Source organism: Carcharodon carcharias, chromosome 18, assembly GCF_017639515.1.
Source record: "Carcharodon carcharias isolate sCarCar2 chromosome 18, sCarCar2.pri, whole genome shotgun sequence".
Taxonomy (NCBI): Eukaryota; Metazoa; Chordata; class Chondrichthyes; order Lamniformes; family Lamnidae; genus Carcharodon; species Carcharodon carcharias.
In genome coordinates, this window is record NC_054484.1 from 70,964,748 (window position 1) to 70,992,287 (window position 27,540).

General features: G+C 41.0%; 1 protein-coding gene and 1 non-coding gene across 5 annotated transcripts in view; both read right to left on the reverse strand.

The window, feature by feature from the left end:
- The window catches only part of caska (calcium/calmodulin-dependent serine protein kinase a), a 494,230-nt gene that overhangs the window by 307,260 nt on the left and 159,430 nt on the right, over positions 1-27,540 (reverse strand). For all 4 annotated transcript variants that reach the window (XM_041210838.1, XM_041210837.1, XM_041210836.1 and 1 more), the window contains exons 3-4: positions 20,732-20,837; positions 13,734-13,811 (exon numbers count right to left, since the gene is read on the reverse strand). In XM_041210838.1, coding sequence (XP_041066772.1) covers positions 13,734-13,811; positions 20,732-20,837 — 184 coding nt within the window. The remainder of the gene's footprint in view (positions 1-13,733; positions 13,812-20,731; positions 20,838-27,540) is intronic.
- LOC121290998 lies at positions 16,579-16,791 on the reverse strand. Its single transcript, XR_005945928.1, has one exon. It is a non-coding gene; the product is annotated as a small nucleolar RNA U3 (small nucleolar RNA).

Consider the following 27,540-nt stretch of genomic DNA (forward strand, 5'->3'; position numbering starts at 1 on the left):
ACCATCATAATCCTGCCTTGCACTTTGTTGATAGTTGAAAGGCTTTGATGGTCAGGTGGCGAGCCATTCACCACTGAACGCCCAACTTCTTACTTGCTCTTGTAACATAGTTCTGTCAGTTAATTGCTGGGTGTTCATATTTCTTCTTTAAAGGTTAACAGTCCTTAACAGGGTCGTAACAGAAGATTTGTTTGTAACTTTGGTTAGGGGTGCTTTGGGAGCCAAAAATGGAAATTGGATAGTCAGCAGTTTTATAGAAATTAGGTCAAGAGAGTATAAATTGGATCTTGGACAAGATAAGCTCAAAGGAAGAATGAAAGGAGATAGAAGAAAAGCAAAAGAAGGGCTAGGGCTTAAGAGAACCTTGGGGAAAGGAAGCAGGAGACAGCTGACAAACAAGTCCTTGAGTTCCACACCCTCCCAGTTAGAGGCAAAGGTGGGACAGGTAGTGGGATGTAAGGATGTGGCTGACAGTGGAGAAAAGAGCCTTATTTATCTTTGCATTTCAGAATGATCTCAGAAACATGGGTGATTTTGGTAGAGGAAAACAAGGCCTGATAATGCTTGATATGGTTCAGCCAAACCTGATGACAGATGTCTAAACTAGGCATGCTCAAATCTATATCCTTTGGACTTGAGGTAGTAAAGATGAAGGCCGACCAGGATGGGAGAGACCAAAGGTTTTGCTGGTGACATAGTCAGCAAAGCCGAATGTGATTGCATCTTCATTGAGAGAGTCAGGAATGTTTCCTGAAGTATGTTTTCAGGTTGTATTTTCTTCCATCAGTAGAAATCTGTTATTCCTCAAAGGAGTTGAACAATCTCAACAGATTGAATCTGGATCCCCCTACTGATGCACCTGAATGCAGTCATTTATAAAATATCTTAGCAGTACATCTTTGCACATTAAATATTGGCTTCCTTGAACTGCATCCGAGCAAGAGAGCCTTCATATTCTTAGAATAATGCAGGAAACATACAACTGAAGAATAAAACGGGCTTTGTTTCTGGAGCTCTGTGACTTCACCCAGAGAGTGGTGAGCCTGTGGAATTCACTACCACAAAGTAGTCGAGGCCAAAACATTGTATGTTTTCAAAGAGGAATTAGATATAGCTCTTGGGGCGAAAAGGATCAAAGGATACGGGGAGAAAGCGGGAGCAGGCTATTGAGTTGCATGATCAGCCATGATAATGAATGGCAGAGCAGTCGAAGGGCCGAATGGCCTACTCCTGCTTCTATTTTCTATGTCCTATGAGGAAAGATTAAATGGACTGCTGTTGCACCATGTGAGAGTTGCTGGATACCAAGGTGATCTAGAAGAGTGAGCACATCTGTAGTAAGTGTTTGCAGCTCGAGGAACTTCAGATCCAAGTTGAGGAGCTGGAGTCTGAGCTGCAGACATTGTGCTACATCAGGGAGGGGGAAAGATACCTGGACAATTTGCTGCAGAAGGCAGCCACACCCCTCAGACAAGGTAATTCAAACTTGATCTATGATCAGGGACAGGAGGGTGTTACTGTGGGTGAGGCAGGTATAAGGACACAGGGGGTATGTTTGATGACCCTCAGCCCCCTGCAATTGTCCAACAGTTAGGAGGTTCTTGCAAGCTGTGTGGACGAGAGTGGGGACTGCAGGGAGGATGAGCGAACTGACCTTGGTACAGGGAGCCATTCAAGTGGGAGGAAGAAATAGGAGCCTAGTGGTGTTAGGGGACAGTATAATTAGGGCAATAGATACTGTTCTCTGCAGCCATGATTGAGAGTTGCCTGCCCAGTGCCAGGGTTAAGGAAATCTCCTCAGGGCTGGAGAGGAACTTGGGAATGGGAGGAGAGGAATTCAGTTGCCTTCATCCATGTTGGTACAAAGGACATTGATAGGACTAGAAAGGAGATTCTGTTGAAAGAATTTGAACGGTTAGAAACTAAATTAAGCAGAACTTCCAAGTTGGTAATCTCGGGTTTACTACCTGAGCTACAGGCAAACTGGCATAGAGCAAAAAATGCAAGGAGTTAGGTGTGGCTCAAAGACTGGTGTGGGAGGAATGGGTTTCAGTTCATGGGGCACTGGGCTAGAAGGGAGTTGTTCTGGTGGGCAAATTGAATAACGAGGGCTGTAGAGAGGGCTTTAAACTAAATGGGGGTGGGGGCGGTGGGGGGGGGGGGGGGGTGAGAATCTGGAGAAGGGTTATGTAGGCTTACAAATCAAAAGGATATGGCAACATTGCAGGGCAGCTATTTAGGTCATGATACCCAGAGCATGTCAGGAGGGGACATTAAACTTTTAAAAAAAAAAAGCAGCAATTAGGGTCAAAAGTGGAAAAAATGGTAAAAAGGCAAAATTAATGGTTCTTTACCTAAATGCACATAGTATTCAGAACGAATTAAATGAATTAACGACACAAATAGAAGTTAATGGGTATAATCTTATTGCCATTACCGATGCATGGTCACAGGCAGATCAAAGCTGGGAACTAAATATTCAGAGGTATGTGACTTTTTGAAGGAAAGGGTGGTGGGATAGCTTTGTTGGTATAAGATGGAAGAAGTACAATAGCAAGAAATGATCTTGGGTCGGAAGATGTAGAATCCATATGGGTGGAGGTAAGAAATAACAAAAGGGAAGGACACTGATGGGAGTAGTCTGTAGGCCCCCTAACAGTAGCTATAGGACAAAGAATAAATCAGGAGATAATGAGGGCATGTAAAAAAGGCAGTACATTAATCATGGGTGACTTTAATCTTCATGTAGATTGGAAAAATCAAATTGGCAGAGGTAGCCATGAGCAAGAATTCATAGTGTAGTCGGGGCAGTTTCCTAGAATGATATATCCAATGATCCAACCAGGGATCAGGCTATTTTGGATCTGGTAATGTGTAATGAGGCAAGTTTAATAAATGATCTGAGTAAAAGATTCCCTAGGAAACATAAGAAATAGGAACAGGAGTAGACCATTCGGCCCTTCGCACCTGCTCCGCCAGTCAATAAGATCATGGCTGATCTTACTGTGTTTCAATTTCCACATTCCCATCTAACCCAAATAACTTTTGATCCTCTTGCCTAACAAGAATCAATCTATCTCTGCCTTAAAAATATTCAATAACCCTGCCTTCACCTTCTGAGGCAGAGAATTCCAAAGTCACACAACCCCCAGAGAGAAAATTTCTCCTCAGCTCCGTCCTAATAGGTGACCCCTAATTTTAAAACAGTGCCCCCTAGCTCTGGACTCGCCCACAAGAGGAAACATCCTTTCGACGTTCACCTTGTCAATGCCGTTCAGGATCTTGTACACTTCAATCAAATCACCCCTCAGTCTTCTAAATTCCAGTGGAAACAAGCCCAGTCTGTCCAACCTTTCCTCATAAGACAACCCACTCATTCCAGGTATCAATCTAGTAATCCTCCTTTGAACCGCCTCCATTTATAGTGCATTTACATCCTTCCTTAAATAAGGAGACCAAAACTACTACACAGTATTCGAGGTGCGGTCTCACCAATGCCCTCTGTAACAGGAGCATAACTTCCTTACTTTTATGTTCAATCTCTCTCGTAATAAAGGATAGCATTTCATTAGCCTTCTTATTACTTGTTGTACCTGTGTACTAACTTCTTGTGAGTCGTACCAGAACACCTAGATCCCTCTGCACTTCAGAATCATGCAGCTATTCTCCATTTAAGTAGTACTCTGCTTTTTTGTTCTTCCTGCAAAGTGAACAACTTCACATTTTCCCACATTAAGCTCCATTTGCCAGATCTTTGCCCAATCAACATATATCCACCTTCAACCTCATGTCCTCCTCACAACATACTTTCCCACCTATCTTTGTGTCATCTGCAAATTTAGCTACCATGATTTTACTCCCCTCATCTAAGGCATTGATGTAAATCATAAAAAGTTGAGGCCCCAGTACAGACACCTGTGAAACGCCACATCCTGCGAACCTGGAAAAGACCCATTTATGCATACTCTCTGCTTTCTGCCAGCCAGCCAATCTTCTATCCATGCTAATCTGTTACCCACTACACCATGCGCTTTAATTTTCTGTAATAATCTTTGATGTGGCACCTTATCAAATGCCTTCTGGAAATCCAAGTTAAAGGTTCCCCTTTAACCCTGCGCATGTTACTCCTTCAAAAAACTCCAATAAATTGGTTAAACAAACCTTTCCTTTCACAAAACCATGCTGACTCTTCCCAATTTTCTTGAGCTCTTCTAAGTGGCCAGCTATAGCCTCCTTAATGAGCGATTCTAACAATTTCCTCACGGCAGACGTCAAACTAACTAGCCTCTCATTTCCTATTTTCTGCCTCCCTCTCTTCTTGAATAGAGGGTTTATATTTGCTACTTTCCAAGCTGATGGAACCTTTCCAGAATCTTGCGAATTTTGGAAAATTAACATCAGCACATCGACTACCTCATTAGCCACCTCTTTTAAGACCATAGGATGTAGTCCATTGGGACCCGGAGACTTGCCAGCCTGCAGCTCCATCAATTTGCACAGTACTGCTTCCCTAATGATTTCAATTCCACCAAGTTTTTTCCTCCCATTCACTTCCTGATTTGAAGCTATTACTGGAATGTTTTTTTGTATCCTCTATAGTAAACACACAAGCAAAATATTTATTCATTTCTTCTGCCATTTCCTTATTATCAACTATTAACTCCCCACTGTCACTGTCTAGATGACCAACACTCACTTTACTTACTCCTTTCCTTTGTAGGTACCTGAAGAAGCTCTTGCTATCCGTTTTTACATTTCTTGCTCGCTTCCCCTCATTTCTTTCGCCTCATTAACCTTTTAGTCATTCTCTGCCATTCTTTATATTCTGTCCAATCATTTGTCCCTGCCACTCAGCTTTGCAGAGTTGTATAGCTTTTTCCTTAAGTTTGATGCTTTCCTTAACCACGGATGGCGGGTCCTCCCCTTAGAATTTTTCTTTATAGTAGGAATGTACTTATTCTGAATACTCTGGAATATCCCCTTAAATGTCAGCCACTGTTTCTCTATTGATCTATCCTTTAGCCTGGTTTCCCAGTTCATTTCAGCAAGCTCAGCTTTCGTCCCCATATAGTTGCCCTTATTTAAGTTTAAGATACTAGTCTTAGACCCACTCTTCTCCCTTTCAGACTGGATGTAAAATTCAATCATATTGTGGTCGCTGCTACCTAGAGGTGCTTTTACTCTGAGATCGTTAATTAATCCTGTCACGTTACACAATAACAAGTCTAATATAACCTGCTCTCTGGTTGGTTTCCAAACAATGCTGTCAAAGAAACTCTCTCAAAAGCATTCTAAGAACTCCTCATCCAGGCTACTACTGCTAATCTGATTTTTCCAGTTTGTGTAGATTAAAATCACTCATGATTATTGCCGTCCCTTTATCACAAGCACACAATATTTTCTCTTGAATACTTTGTCCTACACTGTGGCTGTTAGGGGGCCTGTAGGCCACTCCCACTAATGACTTTTTTCCCCCCAACTGTTCCTCATCTCCACCCAAACTGATTCTACATCCTGATCTCCTGAGCTAAGGTCATCTCTAATGATTGCACGAATGCCTTCTTTGATTAACAGTGCTATCCCACAACCTTTACCTAACTTCCTATTCTTCTTGAATGTCCACCTTCCCCTTTCATCATGTACCCTTCAATATTAAGGACCCAATCATTGTCGTCCGGCAGCCACATCTCTGTAATTGCGATCAGATCATATTTATTTACTTCAATGTGGGCAATTAATTCCTTTACTTGTTATGAATGCTATGTGCATTCAGATAGCGAGCCTTCAGTTTTGTCTTTTTGTTACCTTTGCAACATCTAGTCTTGATTGTTGGTGTATTCTTAGGTTTTTTACTCTGTCCCTTCCTGCCATTCTTTGACCCTCATTTCTCGTATTACTATTTTGTTCTCTTGTCTTGAATCTACACCTTGAATTGCTAACTTTACCCAAGCTTGATTCCTCACCCCTCTTGTTTAGTTTAAAGTCCTCTCTACATCCCCAGTCATGCGATTTGCGAGGACGCTTGTTTCAGCATGGTTCAGGTGTATACTGCCCCAATGGTACAGCCCCCACTTTCCCCAGTACAGATGCCAGTGCACCACAACCCAGAACCTACTTCTCCCACACCAGTCTTTCAGCCATGCATTTGTCTCACTAATCTTATTTGCCATATGCCAATTTGCATGTGGCCCAGGTAATAATCCAAAGATTATTTAATTTGGTACCTAGCTCCTCGTACTGACTTTGCAGAACCTCTTTCCTAGCTCTACTTATGTCATTGGTAACTACATGGACCACGACAACTGGATTCTCCCCTTCCCACTGCAAGTTCCTCTCCAGCCTTGAGCATATGTCCCGAATCTTGGCAATAGGCAGGCAACATAGCCGTCTGGACTCTTGCTCTTTGCTGTAGAGAACAGTGTCAATCCCTCTCACTATATTATCCCCTACAACTACATTCCTTTTTGCTTCCCCCGCTTGAACGCTTCCTGTACCATAGTGCTATGGCCAGCCAGCTCATCCACCTTGCAGACTTCGTTTACATCCACACAGGTTGTGAGCACCTTAAACCTATTCGACAATTGAAGAGCCTGAGGCTCCTCTCCTACTGTCTCCTCGGTCCCATTACCTGCTTCACTGGCAGTCACAAACTCTTGTTCCTCACTGACCAAAACAGATGACTCTCTTCCAAGAGGTATGACTGTCTTCTGAAACAAAGTATCGAGGTATTTCTCCCTCTCCCTTATGTTGCGCAGTGTCTGCATTTCGGCTTCCAGATTAATCATCCTGATCCAGAATTCCTCAAGCTGCTTACATTTCCTGCAGACGTGGTTTGTCATGGATCGTCTCGGCATCCAAAAGCTCCCACATCTCACAGCTGCAACATGAACACCTGTCCTGCCATTCTAACTTATGTTATTTACGTAATTTACTTTAATTAATTTCTTCCTATGTATGCTACAATTTACTGTGTTTATTGAATGCCAGTACCACTGACAACTAAAGGTCATATGCTTCTTAACTACAAGGTATGTGTTTTAGATGTTTGTTTAAATTACTTTATTTTTATTGCTGTGTTATCTTCATTGTTTGATCTTAAGTTTAAAGTTTTAAAATTTTGGTTTATTATAAAATGTTAGTTCTTTTTGTTATAGATCCACCTTAACTCACCTGTCCTAAGCTGGTTTCTCACACACTGTCCCTTAGACTGAGCACTTACTGGCCAATCAACTTAAAAGCTTCCTGTGACATCACAGTTGCTTTTTTTTCTTTTTCCCAGACTGCAGCCTCACAGCAGCTGAAACAGTGAATCAGCACGCTGCTCAGCTCCCGACTGTCTCCCACAGGTCTGCTCTGCTCTGACTCTCAGCAAGTAACCCATACTGAAGTCCCCGCCACTTTCCGCACCCTTTTCAAACTGAAATCCCTGCCGCTCTCTGTGCCCTTTTCAAACAGTGACCATAACATGGTAGAATTTAGAGCGTGTGAAAAACTGGGGTCGGAAACAACTGTGCTAAACTTAAATAAGGGTAATTACAAAGGAATGAGGGCAGAGTTGGCTGCAGTAGATTGGGTAAAGAGTTTAGCAGAACAGATGGTCGTTGAACAATGGCAGATGTTTAAGAAAATGGTTCATGATGCTCAACAAAGATATATCCCAGTGAGGAAGAAGGATTCAAGGAAGGGGATAAACAAACCCTGGTTAACCAAAGAAGTGAAGGATAGTTTTAAACTGAAAGAAAAAACATACAATGTGGCAACGATTAGTGGTAAACCAGATGATTGGGAAAGTTTTAAAAACCAGCAAAATATTACCAAAAAAGTAATAGAGGGAGAAAATAAACTTTGAGGGCAAACTAGCAAATAATATAAAAATGGACAGTAAAAGCTCCTTTAAATATATAAAAAAAAAAGAGAGAAGCCAAAGTGAACAGAGGCCCCTCAGGTAATGGGGCTGGAGAAACAATAATGGGGAACCAGGAAATGGCAGAGGAGTTAAATAAATACTTTGCATCAGTCTTCATGGTAGAAAACACTAATAACATTCCAAAAATACTAAATAATTAAGGGGCAAAAGAGGCGGAGGAAATAAATACAATAACAATCACTAGAGAAGAAGTACTCGGGAAACTAATGGGGCTAAAGGCTGATAAGTCCGCTGGACCTGATGGGTTGCAACCTAGGATACTAAGGAAGTAGATACAGGGATAGTGGATGCACTGGTAGTAATCTTCCACTTCTGAGAAAGTCCCAGAGGATTGCAAAACTGCCAATGTTAACACCCTTATTCAAAAAGGGAGGGAGGCAAAAAACAGGTAACTATAGACTAGTTAGCTTAACATCTGTCATTGGGAAAATGTTGGAGTCTATTATAAAGGATGTAATAGTAGAGCATTTAGAAATGCATAATATTATCAAGCAGAGTCAGCATGGGTTCATGAAGGGGAAATCATGCCTGGCAAATTAGAAGTCTTTGAGGAGGTAACAAGCAGGATAGATAAAGGGGAACCAATAGATATAATATATTTGGATTTCCAAAAGGCGTTCGGAAAGGTACAACACATAAATCTACTAAAAAGATAAGAACCCATGGTGTTGGGGTAATATATTAGCATGGATAGAGCACTGGCTAACTAATAGAAGACAGAGAATTGGGATAAAGGGGGCATTTTCAGGATGGCAGCCCGTAAATAGTGGAGTGCCACAGGGAGCAGTGCTGGGGCCACGTTAACATATATCATAAATAATTGACTTGAGTGAGGGAAGCAAATGTACTATCGGCAAGTTTACAGATTACACAAGAATAGGTGGGAAGGCAAGTGGTGAGAATGACACAAAGATCTACGCAGAGATATAGACAGGTTAAGTGAGTGGGCAAAAACTTGGCAGATGGAAAATAATGTGGGAAATGAGGTTATGCATTTTGGCAGGTAGAACAGAAAAGCTGAATATTATTTAAATAGAGAAAGCTGCAGCACAGAAGGATTTGGGGGTCCTCGTGCATGATTCACAAGAAGCTAGCATACAAGTTCAGTAGGTAATAGAAACATACATAGAAAACAGGAACAGTAGGCCACTCGGCCCTTCGAGCCTGCTCTGTCGTTCATCATGATCATGGCTGATCATCCAACTCAATAGTCTGTTCCCACTTTCTCCCGTATCCTTGGATCGTTTTGCCCCAAGAGCTATATCTAATGCCTTCTTGAAAACTTACAATGTTTTGGCCTCAACTACTTTCTGTGGTAGCAAATTATACAAGCTCACCACTCGGTGAAGAAATTTCTCCTCATCTCAGTCCTAAATGGTCTACCCCGTATCCTCAGACTGTGACCCTTGGTTCTGGACTCCCCCACCATCGGAACATCCTTCCTGCATCTACCCTGTCTAGTCCTGTTAGAACCTTATAGGTTTCTATGAGATCCCCCCCTCATTCTTCTGAACTCGAGCGAATATAATCCTAACCGACTCAATCTCTCCTTATATGTCAGTCCCGCCATCCCAGGAATCAGCCTGCTAAACCTTCACTGCGCTCCCTCTATAGCAAGAGCACCCTTCCTCAGATAAGGAGACCAAAACTGCACACAATATTCCAGGTGTGGTCTCACCAAGGCCCTGTATAATTGCAGCAAGACATCCCTGCTCCTGTACTCTAATCCTCTGGCTATGAAGGCCAGCATACCATTTGCCTTCTTTACCGCCTGCTGCACCTGCATGCTTACCTTCAGCGACTGGTGTACGAGGACACCCAGGTCTCGTTGCACATTCCCCTCTCTCAATTTATAGTCATTCAGATAATAATCCGCCTTCCTGTTTTTCTACCAAAGTGGATAACCTCACATTTATCCACATTATACTGCGGCTGCCATGCATTTGCCCACTCACTCAGCTTGTCCAAATCACAATGAAGCATCTCTGCATCCTCCTCACAGCTCACCCTCCCACCCAGCTTTGTGTCAGGATAATCCCTCCATCCCAGGAATTAATTTAGTGAACCTTTGTTGCACTGCACCTATAGCAAGTATATCTTTCCTTGGGTAAGACAACCAAAACTGCACACAATACTCCAGGTGCAGTCTCATCAAGGCTCTATATGATTGCAAACCCAAAGTGATACTATTTGATCATTACATAGAATATATTGAGTTATAAATACATAAATCTTGAGTTACCATTATATTGGTAACAAGCCATCTTATGGCTTGCAAGCTTCAAGTAGGTGAGCCCAATTTAACTGAACCCGAGTACACATAGAAGAGCAACCTGACACTTAAAATTAAAACCAATACCAAGATCAAAAATTGCATGCAGGGCATGTTAAATTCCTAACAATTGGCAACATCAGGGCAAATTCTTTCAAGAACAGTTTCCATAGTTGCTTTATTCATCAGAGAACAGAATCAATTCTAGCTCTGGGTGGTCTGAGAGGTTTGCCTCAAATTAACATATAAGCCAAGGCATCACTAGCAACTAAAACTCAACAACAAACTCCAATTATTTACAGATTCTGACTGACCCACTGAGTATTTCCAAAATTTTCTGTCTTTAACCCAAACAATCTTGGAGATTGTATTTGATATTGGTATTATCATAGGTGACTGCTGATGCATAGGTTTTAAACCATGAGCTAGAGGAAGAATACAAGGTCATCGAAGAAATCATTGGGTTTTCCCCTTCTGATACAAGATGACATGTCACCGGCACATGCTGATCCCGTCACCGCCACTATCAAAGCAGTTCAAATTCATAAAATTTAAATGGCAATTCAAGCTTCATCTTTAAAGAGTAATTTCCATAACAGCACTTGCAAAATTTGAAGGTCAGTGCTGGCACATTTATAAATTCATAATATGGAGTACTGAGTTCAAAGCAGACACTTGCTAAGTAATTTTTCCTTGGTTGCACAATAGGTCTCACCTAAAGTTACATTACATATAAGAGAAGCCATCTATTTTAACTTTAGCAATTGGAATGTGTTTAGTGATTACAGCAAGTCCTTATTTAAAGCTATAGTTGCATTCCTGAAAATCACAACTTGAAGTGAAATGACTTAAGTGAATCATAGGTTTCCATTGGAATCAATGTTAAAATCAGAGTTAGGTTCTTTTGGAAATTTCTTGCCCAAAAAAAATGTACAGGTTGAAATACCATACTGTTAATGTGCAGTACTGTGCATTCCTAGCTGAAATAATTTGCAAATTAAATAAATCACCAAATATAAAAGGACAATATACATTACTTTAAGAAAATTACTCACCTGGTTTCAGATTGTTCAGGCTCCATCTAGTGGCAGAAGTTAGTCAGTGCAGACAGCAGCTGAAGTCGTCCCAGGACTTCAGTGTGAGCTGAGGGTGGGAATGCAAGCAAAGGGAAGAGGAGCAGAAGTGCCCAGTGGTGGCAACAGAGATCAGGGACTTTAAAAGTAATAATGGAAGGTGGGAACAGGAGCTTGGGGAGGTGGTAGGGGGGAAAACAGTGATTTCAGGACAGAAAGCAGAAGCGCTGGGGTAAATGTTATGCACAGTAAAGCACTAACTTTATCAATGACTGTAAAAAGCGGCTGAGGCTTAATCTTGGTTTGAATTTTGTGAGGGAACAGAAGCTTTTAGACTGCCCTAGTCTGAAGCTGACAGGAGAATCCATAGTGGGCTTCATTGTGTTTTATTGTGAAAGGAAGTAACCAGTAGATTAAGGCAAAATACTGCGGATGCTGGAAATCTGAAACAAGAACAAAAAATGCTGGAAAAACTCAGCAGGTTCAAGTCCATCATACGGACTCAAAACTTTAACTCTGTCTTTCTCTCCACAGATGCTGTTAGATCTGCTGAGTTTTTCCAGCATTTTTTGTTTTCGAACCTGTAGATTGGTTTGGAAGTATTGGAAAAGTAACCAGAACAAGGATCTGAGGCCTTGAGTCAAGAGATGGAAATAGTTGGAGCTGAGGAAAATTCTCCAGAGGACTGTGGCATACAGAAGTAAATAACTTTAAGGTTGATGTGTCTTACAAGAAAATTCTTGGGGGAAGTAAGAAACAAACTGAGTTATAAACCAAACTGTCGAGTTCATGGTGCTTGTTTTGAAGTCTTTTTGTTTGTTTTGTTTAAAAAAAGTGAAATCTTTGGCATAGTTGGTTAAAACAAGTGTTTGGATTTCTTTTTAAGTGTCAATGGTCCCTAACTGGATCGTAACAATAAAAACTGGAGACTTCCAATTTTGCCTTCAGTAGGGGTGAAACTTAAAACTCCAGTATAACTCATAATCCATGCCAGGACGTACAAATTATCACACAACCAGTACCTTTCACATATACGAAGAAATGCCGTACATTCTCAGAGATTAAATGCTTCATTTTCTATGTTTGAGAATGGTATTTGTTAAATGTACCAAAGGCTTAGCTTCAAATATCCTTCAGAATTATTTTGTGGGGATTATTGTTCAAGAGAAGTGTCAAACCAGGCTACACAATTCTGATATAGTAGGTAGTACAATGGTTATGTTGCTGGACGAATACTCAAGAGGCCTGGAACATGAGTTCAAATCCCAGTCACAGCAGTTGGGGAATTTAAATTCAGCTGATAGGGAAAAAAAAATCTGCAATAAAAATATAGCGTCACTGATGGTGACCGTTAAACTACCAAACTGTCACAAAAACCCATCTTATTCAGTAATGTCATTCACGTAATGAAATCTGCTATCCTTACCTGGTCTAGCCTATATGTGATTCCAGACCCACTGCATTGTGGTTGACTTTTAACTGCCCTCTAAGATAGCCTAGCAAGCCACTCAGTGATATCAAGCCACTCAGTGATACCTAACAGAACTGTGGGTATACCTACACCACATGGATTGTGGCAATTCAAAGTCTCAAGGAGGATTAGGGATGGGCAATAAATGCTGGCCTTGACAGCGATAATAACTTCCCAGGACCAAAAATAATAACGCAAAAGATAAAAATCAATGCTTTAACAGGAATTCCATCTGAAATATTAACTTATCTTCAGATGCTAATCAACTTTATATTGACAGAATTTGCTTTATTTCAGATATCAGTGTTCAGTTTTCATTTTATAAGTTAAGCAAGTGTCATAAACAGAATTGTTCATCAATGACTAGCCTGTGTAATAATGTTGAATTGCAAATCAAACTGCCAGAACCAGTATTAACTATTACAAGTTCATGCAAAAAACATGCACCTGATGTGAATTATTAAATTTATCTTTGTACTTTTTGCTTAGTCCTTTCTCTGTAGTACACCATTCCCAAAAAAAGGCGGCAAGCAACATCATGTAGTCTAATGCTAACTCTGAAGTATCCAACAAGAGGTGCATAATATATAATCAGAGTAACTCATTCACCTATCTTCTCTCCATCTATTTATTCCATTTCCCCACTTTCCTTTTGACTCCTGCTCTTTCTTCACTGAGACAGGGTGATGACTTCTGTGACTGATAAACAGGTGGGAAAGAGTTTCTCTTGTACAATGTATGGAAAATTCTTAGCTACATTCTTTCTTAACATGTTTGTGGCTTTTCTATACACAGAGAAAAATCCTTCACAGGTGATTTAAAGAGAGAACAAACCAGTCATCTGCCACTTTGTTGTACAACACATTGGTGCACCAACACGTTGCACCATTATTTTAGTAGCAATGAATTGAGTCAAAACTACAGAATCCACCTAAAGATTAGAATTTTGTTAGTTAGATATCCTTAGATTCAAAACAATCAAGTACATACCTGGCTACGGCTTCACTGTAAACAAAACCTGCATCTGCCCGTTTCACAATTTCAAAACAGAGGTCTGCACCATCCATACTGTAACAAAACAAAGCACAAATTTAATAGTGTACTTCAAGAAACCTTTCCAGTTTAGTTAAATACCTATACAAAATAATGGATTGAGAATTAATTTAAGATTTTTGTACCATCCACTCTGCAGATTAACTCATCTTTTCTATTCACCTGTATCGGTTTTTACAGCGAGAGCCAATAAATACATAAATGTAAACAAACTTGCATTGTTCCTTTGTTACCAAATATCTTTGCAACAGTATTTGTTACTAAAAAGTTCTTAAATAAAGATCAGCCCTTTGGAGCCTCCCTCTAAATTTGGATAACAGCATAGTCAAACTAATATTTGCAGGCAAACTCAAAATCCATAATTTGAGATAAAATTAGTATTTAGAAATGTATGGATTAATTAAGGTTATCTAGCACAAACCTGTAAAGGCAAGTCATGTTTGACAAACTTAATCATATCCTGATTAGTTGATTGGATAGAGAGAATTCAGTAGATGTTATGCATATACATTTTCAGAAGGACTTTATTATTAAAAAGTGTTTCATGGGGACTTTTTACAAAAATCCAGGTTTGGCATGGTAAAATACAAGATGCATTAGGAATAAAAAGATGCTCAACAGAAAAAAAAGGCTCACAGCAGAAGAGGGCTATTAAGATTAAAGAAGTGTTGTAAATGGTATACTGGGATCAGTTACCATTCTCAGCATGTAATATATTACTTGGACTTCAACATAGGGAGCACAATCAAAATTTTCCTATAATACAGAAATTGAGGATTTGGCAAACAGTGAAGACTGTAAGAAGCAAACTTTAGTGAGTAGGCTGGTAGTAAATGCACTTTAAGGTGAAGAAGTGAAAGTTAGTGCATTCTAAAAGTATATATCTAATGGAAAGATGTTGAAATATGCCAATGAGCAGACACAGGGCTTCAGGTAAATAATTTCCTGAAAGCGCAGATAGATTATGAGTCATAAAAAGGCCAATGGCATTTTAGGATTTATAGTTTGAAGCCAAAAAAGTTTTTAAAAATAATAATTTTTATAAAACATTGGTTAGTCCACGCAAAGTACTGAATGCAACTCTGAACACCCCTAATAAAGAAAAGCCATTAAAGCGACATACAGCATACATGGACTCCTTCAGTGCTGTAAATTATTTTATTCTGATTTTCACTGCTTGTGTCAACCATTCATTTTGCTGTTTTTTTGACTACTGAGATAAACAAATGGAAGAAATGCAGCTGGTGTAAGCACTTAGCATACATTATAAATGCAAATATTACATAATACCATGGCAGCCATTTCAAATTAACCCCTTCACTTCAGAAAGATCAACTCAAAATGTCAACTCTGTATTACCAAATAATGTATTCAATATGTTAACCAAATAACTGTGTATTTAGCCTGGCCAACCGACATGCAATTAAACTTGGTCAATAGCAGTTTAAATATGCTTTCAGCTCTGTATCATATGCTTTGTTTTTAAAACTTCCTGAACAAAGCATAGGAAGAGATAATAAAGGAAACAGACATGCTACTTCCCAGCGAAAGATAAGCACACAGAGGGAACACTAAAACCATAAATATTTTTTGCAATGCAGTATTATTTCCTGAAATTACAATCACATCTAAATTGTAGGTTGCTACCTATTTGGGCGACCAGGTGAGCATGTGACGAACAGTTTGTTAGAAAGGGCAAGTTGGACAGTTGGTTAGGGGGGTCAGGGTGATGGAGACAGAGGGGCATGTGCATTTTGGCAAAACAGAAGAACAGCTTGAACAGAGGTAACCTTTGGGCAGGTGAACATCACAAACCCTAAGTTTCACTGTTCGTAGCCTTCTATTGGCCCATTCTAAATGAGAGATAATGAGGAAGCAACTTGGATAAGTTAATGGCTTATCAATCACCAGTCATCATTTTTTATTATAAAAATGAACCAATCCTCATGCTCGATGGCAGAGAAATTGTGAAACTAAGGCACAACAACTTAAAACAACTGCCCTGATGCCAGAGTACAATCTACCCCAAACACCACCTGGGTGAGCCATGCATTTGTTTCTTAGTATTAGATTTCTGCTTGGTGTGCTATAACTGACTTTGTTCCTATTCCAAATACAGTATTCAACAGTATTGGCTCATTTCAGAATTTGAGCTCTTCCTGCAAGGAGCCTTAAAAGCCTCACGTTATTTAAATACCATAGCTGGTATGTACCGTTTCCCACAGATCCCTTGTTGTTTAGGTCAAGACGTTTTCATGGCCTCTGTAGGTCTGTGCTCTCCATAGGGGAACCCTAAGCTACAGTGCTTTTGGGGTCTCCATAGGGGGAATACATTATATGATATAAATATTATGCAATGCCAAACTTTAAAATGAAGAATTTCATTTGTGTAACATGCAAGATGCTGCATTTGCTAAATATACAATGCCCATGAACATTGCAACATAAAATTCATATTTTAGACTATTATACAAGGAAAAAAGCTGGGTTACTTCCTCTTGTAAAACAGGATTCAATGTGGGTTTTATTCTTTACAATTCTCCATCAGTACAAAAAAATGGAGGTGGGATATGGTTTACAAATGTAAAAACATGGCCTGCTCTTTTGAGTAGCCATAAGAAAAATTCTACATACAGAAAAGTAACACTGAAATCATAAATGCTTTTTGCAATGCAGTATTATTTCCCTCAAATTACAATTACATATGTAAACCTCGTTGGGTCTCTTCCACTGACAATAATCGCTATAAGGCCGCTCATATGGCTAGGTATCTGATCTTTTTTCCACTTAGAATGCATTTCCTTCCTCAAATTTCTTCTCAATGAGAAAAAGGAATGATAATCAATGGCTAAAAGCTCTTGCAAAAAGCAATACTGAGCTTCATGCTCAAAAAGAAATGCTATATCTCCTCCTCCTGGTTTGAGACACCAGCCTTTTTAAGAACACATTTCTCAAGTAAAAAGTTATAGAAATGATCCCTGGAGAACACTGTTAATACCATTACAATGCCATTTCTGCAATTAATGTAAGTTTGTTTCCTTGTGAATTTGCCATTAAGTTATATATGAATCAAGTGTCTCCAATTGATCATCAAGAGCACCAAAACTATCATTTTCTGCACCACCTCCATCTCAAATTCTGCTCCCATGTCACTAATTTCATCATCCTCTCCAGTCACTCAGTAAGGTGGAATAGGTTGTGCAAAATCTTGGCTTTCTGATTGAGCGAGAGCTTCACAGCTTATCCATCATTAGACTCAATACATATGCCTCTGCAACAATGGTCACAGGTGATCCTATACTAAAATTTGGGTAAAATGATCATAGAATCATACAGTATAGATCATTTATTTATTAATGTCCATGCTAGCTGTTTAAAGAACTATCCAATTAGACCAGTGCTCTTCCCCATAGGTCAAAATACTGGAAATCCCTCCCTAGCAGCACTGTGGGTATACCTATACCACATGAATGGCAGTGGTTCAAGAAGACAGCTCACCACTACCTTCTCAAAGGAAATTAAGGATGGCCAATAAGTGCTGACTTAGCCTGCACGCCTATATTCCGTGAAAGAATTTTTAAAAATATCAAATTCCCTTTGAAAGTAAATATTGGCCCAGAACTTCCATTCCCCAGGAGATCATACAGCAGAATAGTTACCCATGAAAAGTTAGAAGGATTTCTAACTCCTGGGTAACTATGATATTGACACCCACACCCCAACCCCCCATTGGACCCTTCCCACCTGATTATCCTTCAACCCCAACTAACCCCCACCCGGCCACCCCCTCACACCGACGAACTCCCGAGCACCCAATGATCCCCCTCCACTCTGAACCACTCAAACCCCAACCACCTGAACCCGACTTGCGCCCCACCCTCACCCTTGTGCATTCGAAGCAATTCAGAGATAGTTCATCCAACATACCTGGGATGGGGGGGTGGGGCTGCGGTTATCTTATGAGAAAAGTATCGACAGGCTGGGCCTGTATCCATTGGAGTCTAGGAGATTAAGAGGTGATCCTATTGAAACATACAAGATCTTGAGGAGATTTGACAGGGTCAATGCTGAAAGGGTGTTTCCCCTTGTGGGAGAGACTAGAACTAGGGAACACAGTTTAAAAATAAGGGGTCTCCGATTAAGATGGAGATGAGAAAAATTTTTTTGTCTGAGGGTTGTGAATCTTTGGAACTCTCTTCCCTGGAGATTAGTGAAGGCAAGATCATTGAATATTTTAAGGCAGAAGTAGGTTGGTTCATGACTAACAAGGGGGAGGGTCAAAGGTTATTGGGGTAGGCAAAACGTGGAGTAGAGGCCATAATCAGAACAGCCATGATCTTATGAAATGGTGGAGTATGCTCGAGGGGCCAAATGGCCCACTCTTGCTCTTAATTTGTATGTTCATAGGCTGCCACTGGCAGCCCTGAAAGTTCCCAGTCTAGCTCAAATTACCCTGGAAAGATGAAGTATCTCAAATTTGAGCAGGTAAAGCTAACCATTTCACATTGCTTCTATGCAGTGGCAACACAAGTTGTGTTTTCCACAAACAGGATGCTGCCGTCAAACCAAAAAGGCATTCTGCCTACCACACGTGAGTGATGTCGTATATGAATTTCAGTTCTGGTGTGTTGCTAAGTATTTAGGGTATACTTCCCAACAACTGGAGGATCATATCAGACAGCACATCCCTTTGGCTGTTTGCAATAGGTTGAGTACTGACTGCACTCAACCAACCTGTTCTTGCAAAACTCAGAACATCATGTCTAATGTTAGATATGATTCCACGATTGGACAACATTTGCTGAACAATCCCAAGTGTGCTAAGAATTACACTAATGATTTTAAATTGATTATTAGTTGGGCTCACAATGTATCCTATTTATGCTTGCTAGAAGTTACTTATATTCATATGAAAGGACCTGTCCTCTGCAGGCAAAAGGAATATGTTCAGACATCATGCCTTTTTTGAATAAGCAAAAGCATGGGGAGCAGCTTGGTGCATTTGCCATGGCAACATCTCGCCCAGAGCTGACTTGCCAACCAATTACCACCCCTCTTATGGAGTATAAATTGTTATTCCCTTTGAAATTTGGCATTGTGCCTGTCCTGATGAGTGAAAAACAAGAAGCTTTGACAGCACGTCACTTCTTTCAGCAATACTTTCATTATTCCTTCCACGGTGCACCACCTCACACTGTTGCATTAAATTCCATCTGCCGTATGACAGACCAACTGCGTAGCAAAAGTCTCCAATTGCATGAGCTTAAGCTCAGAGTTCCAAACCTGAATGAGTGCAGTCCAAAAAATGTTACTAATGGACAAGGGACTGCACGGAGGAGGACAGCACAGGGGAGAACAGCAAAGTATTGAAATGCAGCTGTCATGGGGGATTCCACAGCTCTTTTTTATTCATTTACGGGATGTGGGCGTAGCTGGCTAGGCCAGCATTTATTGACCACCCCTAACTGCCCTCGAGAAGGTGGTGGTGAGCTGCCTTCTTGAAGTACTGTAGTCCATGTGGTGTAAGAACACTGAGTGCTACTAGGGAGGGAGTTCCAGGACTTTGACCCAGTGAGAGTGAAGGACGCAGATATATTTCCAAGTCATGATAGTGAGTGGCTTCGAGGGGAACTTGCAGGTGATGGTGTTCCCATGTATCTGCTGCCCTTGTCCTTCTAGATGGTAGTAGTCATGGGTTTGAAAGGTGCTGTCTAAGGAACCTTGGTGAGTTCCTGCAGTGCAATATGTGGGTGGTACACACTGCTGCCACTATTTGTTGGTGGGTGAAGGAAGTAAGTGTTTGCGGATGGGGTGCCAATCAAGCGGGCTGCTTTGTCCTGGATGGTGTCAAGCTGCTCAAGTGTTGTTGGAGCTGCACTAATCCAGGCAAGTGGGGAGTATTCCATCACATTCCTGACTTGTGCCTTGTAGATGGTGGAAGGCTTTGGGGGGTCAGGAGATGAGTGACTCGCCGCAAGATTCCAGCCTCTGACCTGTTCTTGTAGCCACAGTATTTATATGGCTAGTCCAGTTCAGTTTCTGGTCAATGTAAACCCCCCAGGATGTTGATAGTGGGGGAGTGAACTGATGGTAATGCCACTGAATGGCAAAGGCCAATGATTAGATTCTCTCTTGCTGGAGATAGTAATTTCCTGGCACTTGTTTGGTGCGAATGTTACTTGCCACTTGTCAGCCCAAGCCTGGATATTGTCCAGATCTTGCTGCATTTGGACATGGACTGCTTCAGTATCTGAGGAGTCCCGATTGGAGCTGAGCATCGCACAATCAGCGAACATCCCCACTTCTGGCCTTATGATGGAATGAAGGTCATTGATGAAGCAGCTGAAGACGGTTGGGCCTAGAACATTGCCCTGAGGAAATCCTGCAGTGATGTCCTGGAACTGAGATGACTCTCCTCCAATAACCTCAACCATCTGCCTTTGGTACTAGTTAGGGGGACTGATAGGCTTAAATGTAGCTAATTCTTAATCCATTGTCACAGTTCTTTACTGATACCACAAGATTCTGCCACGTACAGTAACTTATTGTGGGGCATCTTATCAAAGGTTTTTAGCAAGTACAAGCTGACAACCGGGATGGCCTTGTCCAGTAACCTTGTAACTGCCTAAAAGAATTCTAATAGTTAGTTAGATACAACTTCCTTTTCCCTACTCTTCTTTCAATATCATGGGATTATTAACATCCATTTGGATCATCAGAACAGACAGGCCAGCCTATGGTTTAATGTCTTATGAAAAAACAGCACTTCTAACAATGACACACCCCTCAGTATTGTACTGGTTTGCTTTCCATGATTAAGTACTCACGTTTAGAGTGGGTCCTAAACCACAATCATTCAAAGTGTTACCAACTGATCCCAGCTGACAAGTGAACATGTAAAAATAGGGAGAGAGAAAACAAATCAGTTTGCTTACAATTCAAAAACCATATAGAGCATTCCATCTGAGCTGTACGTTTCCAGTAGTTCTACAATGTGTGGATGTTTCAGCATATGACAGATACTGGCTTCTCTCTTCAAATCTGAGAAAAGAAAAATATAATTATGGTTACAAATTTATAATATTCATGGATAAATTACATTATGACTGTAGGACTATAGTTTAGGAATATTTGAAGATTGCACTGTACTTGTTATCAAGAAAATACATTTGTAAAATGCAACTGATCCCAATTTATAGACAGAGCGCCCACTATGTGCCAATCTGAATAGGTTATGTACAGCTTTCACTTATAATTGAGAAATCACCAATCAACATGAACTTATTCTTAGAGATACACAGCCAAGAACACAGCCTGCTATTGAAGACTGTGCAATTAGAGTAGTACAAACTAGCATCCTGCCCAAGTAGAGACGAGAACAGAGCTGATGATGACGTTTTACAAGATTGTGTTCAGATCAGTTATCTTAAGTTTTGCATTAGGTTTTAGATAGCCCTTTATAGAAAGGATCTGGAGCCATTGGAATAGTACAATGTATATTCACAAAGATAATACCAGTGATGAGTGAACAGAGGCCAAGTAATTCAATTGCACAGCACCTGCTTTATTTGGGTACTAAGCAGCTTCCTAAGGCTCCAATATGGTTGGTAGGAAGCACACAATCATTTCAATCCAGAACTGCAATGTCTGCCATATTGCTTTCAGGGTAAAAACAGCATTCCAGGGACTGTGGCTGAAATAAGCATTAGACGTATGATTACAAAGGGCCTAAAGCTTGTTTGAGGGCCCCTCTGCAATAGTGATTGCTGTAAAAACCCATCTGGTTCACTAATGTCCTTACTCAGTCCGGCCTACATCCGACTCCAGACCCAAAGCAATGTGGTTGAATCTTAACTGTCCTCTGAAATGACCTAGCAAACCACTCAGTTCAAGGTCAATCTGGGATGAGCAACAAACGCTTGCCACGCCAGTGATTCCCACAGCCCATGAAAGAATAAGGGATTTGGTGACATTAGTAGATATAAATTTTCTTCCCCAAATCCTAAATCAGAGAATCACAGAATGATAGTTTGCAGATTATTCTCAAATATAATATTCAATGAACTTCTTACCATAAATCTACACCATCACTAAGGCTGCCCATTTCCACCTCAGTAACATTACCAGCCAGGAATTCCTGGCTGATTTTTCTACCTGTTGCAAACTCCAGAACACTCAAAGCTCTGCTGCCTGTGTCCTAACTCATAACAAGTCCAGTACATCCATCATCCCTGTGCTCACTGATCTACACCAGTCCTCAGTTAAGCAATGCCACAATTGAAAATTTTCATCCTTATTTTCAAATCCCCCCCATGGCCTTTCTCCCCCTTATCCCTAATCTCCTCCTTCCCACCCAGATCTGTATGCTTCTCCAATTTCGGCCTCTTGAGCACTCCCAATTTAAACTCCCCTATTGGCAGATGTGCCTTCAGCTGCCTCTGCCTTAAGATCTGGAATTTCCTACCTAAATCTCTCTACCCCTCTTTCCTCCTTTAAGATGCAGCTTCAAACCTATCTCTCTGACAAAAATTTCCATCATTTGGCCTAATAAGTCTATGTGGCTCCATGAGCCATGGAATGTTTTATTATGTAAAATACGATACCTAAATGCGAGTTTTTGCAGTTGTTTATTCAGTCTGTTGTGCCTGTGGCAGCTCTTTCGAAGAGCTATCAAATTAGCCCCACAACCCTGGCTTTTCCCCCATAATACTTTTTTTATTCACTCCTTCATGAGAAGTGACGGTCGCTGGCTAGGCCAGCATTTGTCGCCCCATTCAGAATTGCTCATGAACTGCTGCAGTTCATTTTGCATAGGTATACACTTAGTTCTTTTCGGAAGGGGGTTCCAAGTTTTTGACCCAGCGACAGTGAAAGAATGGCAATATATCTCCAAGTCAAGATGGTGTGTGGCTTGGAGGGCAACTTGCTGATGCTGTGCAGGGCATCTTATAGATGGCACATACGGCTGCTGCTGAGCACCTTGGATGGAGGGAAGATGTGGTGTCGATCCAGCAGGCTGCTTTGTTCTGGATGGAGCCGAGCTTCTTTCGTTTTTGAGCTGCACGCATCCAGGAAAGTGGAGAGTATTCCACCATACTCCTTCCCTGCACCTTGTAGATGGCAGACAGGCTTTGGGATGCCAGGTAGCGAAATACTTGTTCAAAATTCCCAACCTTTCACCTGCTCTTGGAGCCACAGTATTTATATGGCTGGTCCATTTACATTTCTGGTCAAAAGTAACCCCTCTGATGCTGATGGTGGGGGATTCAGAGAAGGTTTGATGGCAAACAAGGGAAGGTTTTAAAGTAACATTTACTTTTCAGATCAAATGAGAGGTTTAAAGTTAAAGATAAGTAATTTGCATTTCTATCTGAAGATAGGTCGTGTGTGTCACATTGCCAAGGAAATGGGTTGAAGGGAAGGTTTTTTTGTTTACTATATCTCTACTGTTTTTGGGTAGCCAGTCTGGGAGCAGTCTACGAGAAGGCAATCTATCTGCTGGGAAGAGGAGAAGCAGAAACTGGGGGTGGAAGAGCTGCTGTTTCTGTGATACACTATGCAAAATACAAGTGGAACCCATGCTCAGAATAAAAAGTGCAAATTTACGAGAAACTGAAAATTGCCAGATCTGCCAAGTAAAGCTAGCGGAAAAGATCAGCAGTGGTATCCCTGCAGAGAGGATGAGCTCTGGAAGTTTAAATGCCAGGCTGAGAAAATAAGGAGAATCAGAGTGAATCCCTGTGAGCTGAGACACACATTGGTTTGGTTCCAGAGGAAGTGAAGGGTCATTAAAGAAACTCAAAGTAAAGAAAGGAGTTCTTGGTTGAAAATTAAAAGTAGAACAGGGAAAAAGAGTTCTGTTCAGAATTTTGATTTAAGGCATAAATGAGGTTAATGGTGCTTTTTCTTTTGTCAGTAAAAGCTTTTCCCTTTAAAATGTGAAATCTTGTTGTGTGGTCCTTTCAGTTAATAACTGGGAATTCAAATTTGTTTTTAAAAGTTGCCAGTCTCTAAAGAGATGGTAAAATACTAGAGGAGGAGGTAGTACTATCTTAGATAGGAGAAGACAAAGAAGGATTATGAGGAATGCAAAGACAGGATTACAATGCATGTACATTAACAAAGTGTGATCAATAAGGTTGGTGAGCTATAAGCACAAATAGCAGTAAGGGAATATGAAGTAGTGAAAAGGAAATGTGGCTTAAAATGGGGAGGACTGGGTGCTTACTATGCAAGGAAAAAAGGGCTCAGAAAAGATAGAGAAGGAAAAAAAGGAGGTGGCATGGCAGTAATGATCAGGGAAGATGCTGCAGTGTTAGAAAGAAGGGATGCCCTTTTGCTTAGAGTCGAGTTGCAAAAAAGGGAAGGTCACACTACTTGGAATATTCTATCGGCCTCCAAATAGTGAGAGAGGGTTAGAGAGCAAATCTGTAGGGAAATTACAGAAATGTGAAAGAACTAGAGAATAGAGAAACTGGTGGACTTGAATTACCCAAATATCAATTGGAATAAATGTTAGAATAATAGGTAAGGAGGGGAGGAAATTCTGAAATACATTCAGGAGAACTTCATTGATTAGTATGTTCTCAACATAAAGTAGAAAGGAGGCATTGCTGGATCTAGTGCTGGAAAATGAGGTGGGCCTGGTGCAGCAAGTGCCTATAGGGGAACATTGAGGTAAGAATCATCATCATAGCATAAGGTTTCGATTAGTAATGGAGAAGAGTAAGGAACAATCCAATAGAGAAGTTTTAAAGGGGCAGAGGGCTAATTTCAATGTAATGAGAAGGAATCTAGCCAGGATAAAATGGGACTGAAGACTAACAGGAAAAACTATTACGATGGAGCAATGGGTGATCTTTAAGTCTTTGGGATTCTCTTCCTTAAAAGGATGTGGAAACGGAGATTTTGAATACTTTTATGGCAGAGCTAGGTAGATTCTTGATTAACAAGGAGGTGAAAGGTTATTGGGGGTAGGCAGGAATGTGCAGTTAAGGTTACAATCAGATCAGCCATGATCTTATTGAATGGTGGAGAAGGCTCAGATGGCCAAGTGGCCTACTCCTGCTCCTAATTCCTATATTTGTATGCTTCAGGTACAGGCTGGGTACATTCCTAAAAGGACGAAAAGTAAGGGAACCAAAAACAGGATCCTTTAGATAATGAGGGAAATAGAGATTACGATGAGACAACAAAAGGAGGGTGCATGGTGCACTGTCAGGTGAATTCTTCAAGTGAAAACCAGGTCAAATTGAATAATTTAAAGAGAGTGGAGGTGAAAGGGCACGTGAGGAGACAGGAGACTATGCTTGAGTGAGATGGAGGCTGAGTGAGTTGCAAATTAGGTACACGTGGTAAGTTTTGGCAAGTTTTTTTTTCAGGTTTAAATATAGATTAAGAATCAGGCTCTGACATAGAACTAATAACCTTCAAGTAAGTTAGACTAGCTCATTAAACAGGGAACGGTCTGCTAGTGGAAGTTATCTGTCAATCAACTGAAAGCAACCAGCTCTGTTAAACAGGGAACTACCTGGCAGCGCAGACTTCTCCTGAGTGAGATGGAGACAGAGTGAGTAGCGAATTAGGTTCATGGGGGAGAGGTGCAGAATACATAAGAATTATTCTAAATTAATGAAGGTGGTAATTAAATTAACTAAATAACATATGCAACAACAGCAGGACACTTGTTATGTTGTAGCAGTGGAATGTGGAAGCTTTTGGACACCAAGGCAATTCATGACAAACACATTTGCAGAAAGTGCAAGCAACTAGATAAATTCCGGATCAGGATTATTATCTGGAAGCTGAACTGCAGACAGTGCAGAACATAAGGGGGGTGGGGGGCGAAATACCTGGACACTTTGTTCCAGAAGACAGTCACGCCCCTTAGAACAAGGTAGTCTATTTTAGACAGCAGTGAGGGATAGCAGGACGTGACCGTGAGTGAGGCAGGTAAAGGGACTGAGCAGACAGCAGTGGAGGAGCCTCAGACTTGGTAACTGTCAAACAGATCTGAGGTGCTCACAATCTGTGCGGATGAAAGCAAGATCTGTAAAGTGGATGAGCAGACTGGCCATGGCAACATGGTACAGGAAGCCATTCAAGTGGGGGGAACAAACAGGAAAGTAATGGCAGTAAGGTGAGTGGGATTGACACTATTCTCTGCAACAAAGAACGAGAGTCCAGAAGGCTGCACTGCCAGCCGGTGCTAGGGTTCGGGGCATCTGCCCAGGGCTGGAGAGGAACTTGCAGTGGGAGGAGGAGGATATAGTTGTCATGGTCCATGTAGGTGCCAATGATACAGGCAAGGCAACAAAAGAGGTTCTGCATTGTCAGTATGAGGGGCTAGGTACCAAATTAAGCAGAACCTCAAAGATAATAATCTTCGGATTATTACCAGAGCCATATATAAATCGGCATAGGGCAAATAAGATTGGAGAAATGAATGTGTGGCTCAGAGACTGGTGTAGGAGAAGTGGGCTCCGGCTCACGGAGCACTAGCATCAATACTGCGCAAAATGGGGGCTATACTGTTGGGACTGGCTACACCTGAACCATGCTGGGGCCAGTGTTCTAGTGAGTCAGATAACAAGAGAAAGAGAGAGGGCTTTAAACTATAAAAGGGGGTTGAGAGATCAAGCTTGGGTAAATGTAGTAAATCAAGGTGTAGAGTCAAGGCAGAGGAGCAAAATAGCAATACAGGAAATGAGGGTCAGAGAATGCAGGAAGGGACAGAGAGAAAAAAACCTAAAAATATAACAGTCAAGAATGCACGTCGCATTCACAACAAAGTAAATGAATTGATAACGCACATTGAAGTAAATAAGTAGGATCTGAAAGCCATTACGGAGGCATGGCTGCAGGATGACAAGGACTGAGTCCTGAATATTGAGGATATGTGACATTCAAGAAGAATATGAAGCTAGGTAAAGGTGGAGGGGTAGCACTGTGACACTGGAGCAATACTTAGAGATGGCCTTGGTTCAGGAGATCTGGATATTAGGTTGGTTTGGGTGGAGATGAGGAATAGTAGGGGAAAGAAGTCACTAATAGGAGTGGTCTACAGGTCCCCAAACATTAACCACAATGTAGGACAAAATGTACAAAAAGAAATATTGGCTGCCTGTGATAAAGGGACAGCAAAAAACATGGGTGATTTTAATCCACATATAAATTGGAAAAATCAAATTGGCAGTCATAGCTTGGATGAGAAGATCATAAAATGATTTCGAGATAGTTTCTTAGAGCAGCATGTTCTGGAACCAAGCAGAGAGCAGCTTATATTAGACTTGGTATTGTGTAATGTGACAGAATGAATTAGTGTGAAGGCACGCCTAGGTAGCAGTGACCACAATATGAGTGAATTTTACATCCAGTTTGACAGGGAGATGAGCGGATCTAAGACTAGTATTTTAAACTACAATAAAAGGCAACTATGTAGGCATGAAAGCTGAGGTAGCTGAAGTGAACTGGGACACTAGGCGTTTAAGGGGATATTTCAAAATGCTCAGAATAAGTATAATGCTATGGGTAGGACCCACCACCTGTGGTTAACTAAAGCAGTTAAAGAAAGCATCAAAGTTAAAGAAAAAGCACATAACTGTGCAAAGATAAGTGTCAGGTCAGATGATTGGTCAGAATGTAAAGAACAACAAAGAATGACTAAAATGTTAATCAGGAGAAAGAAATTAAAGTACAAGAGGAAGCTAGCTAGAAATGTAAAAACGGAAAGCAAGAGTTACGA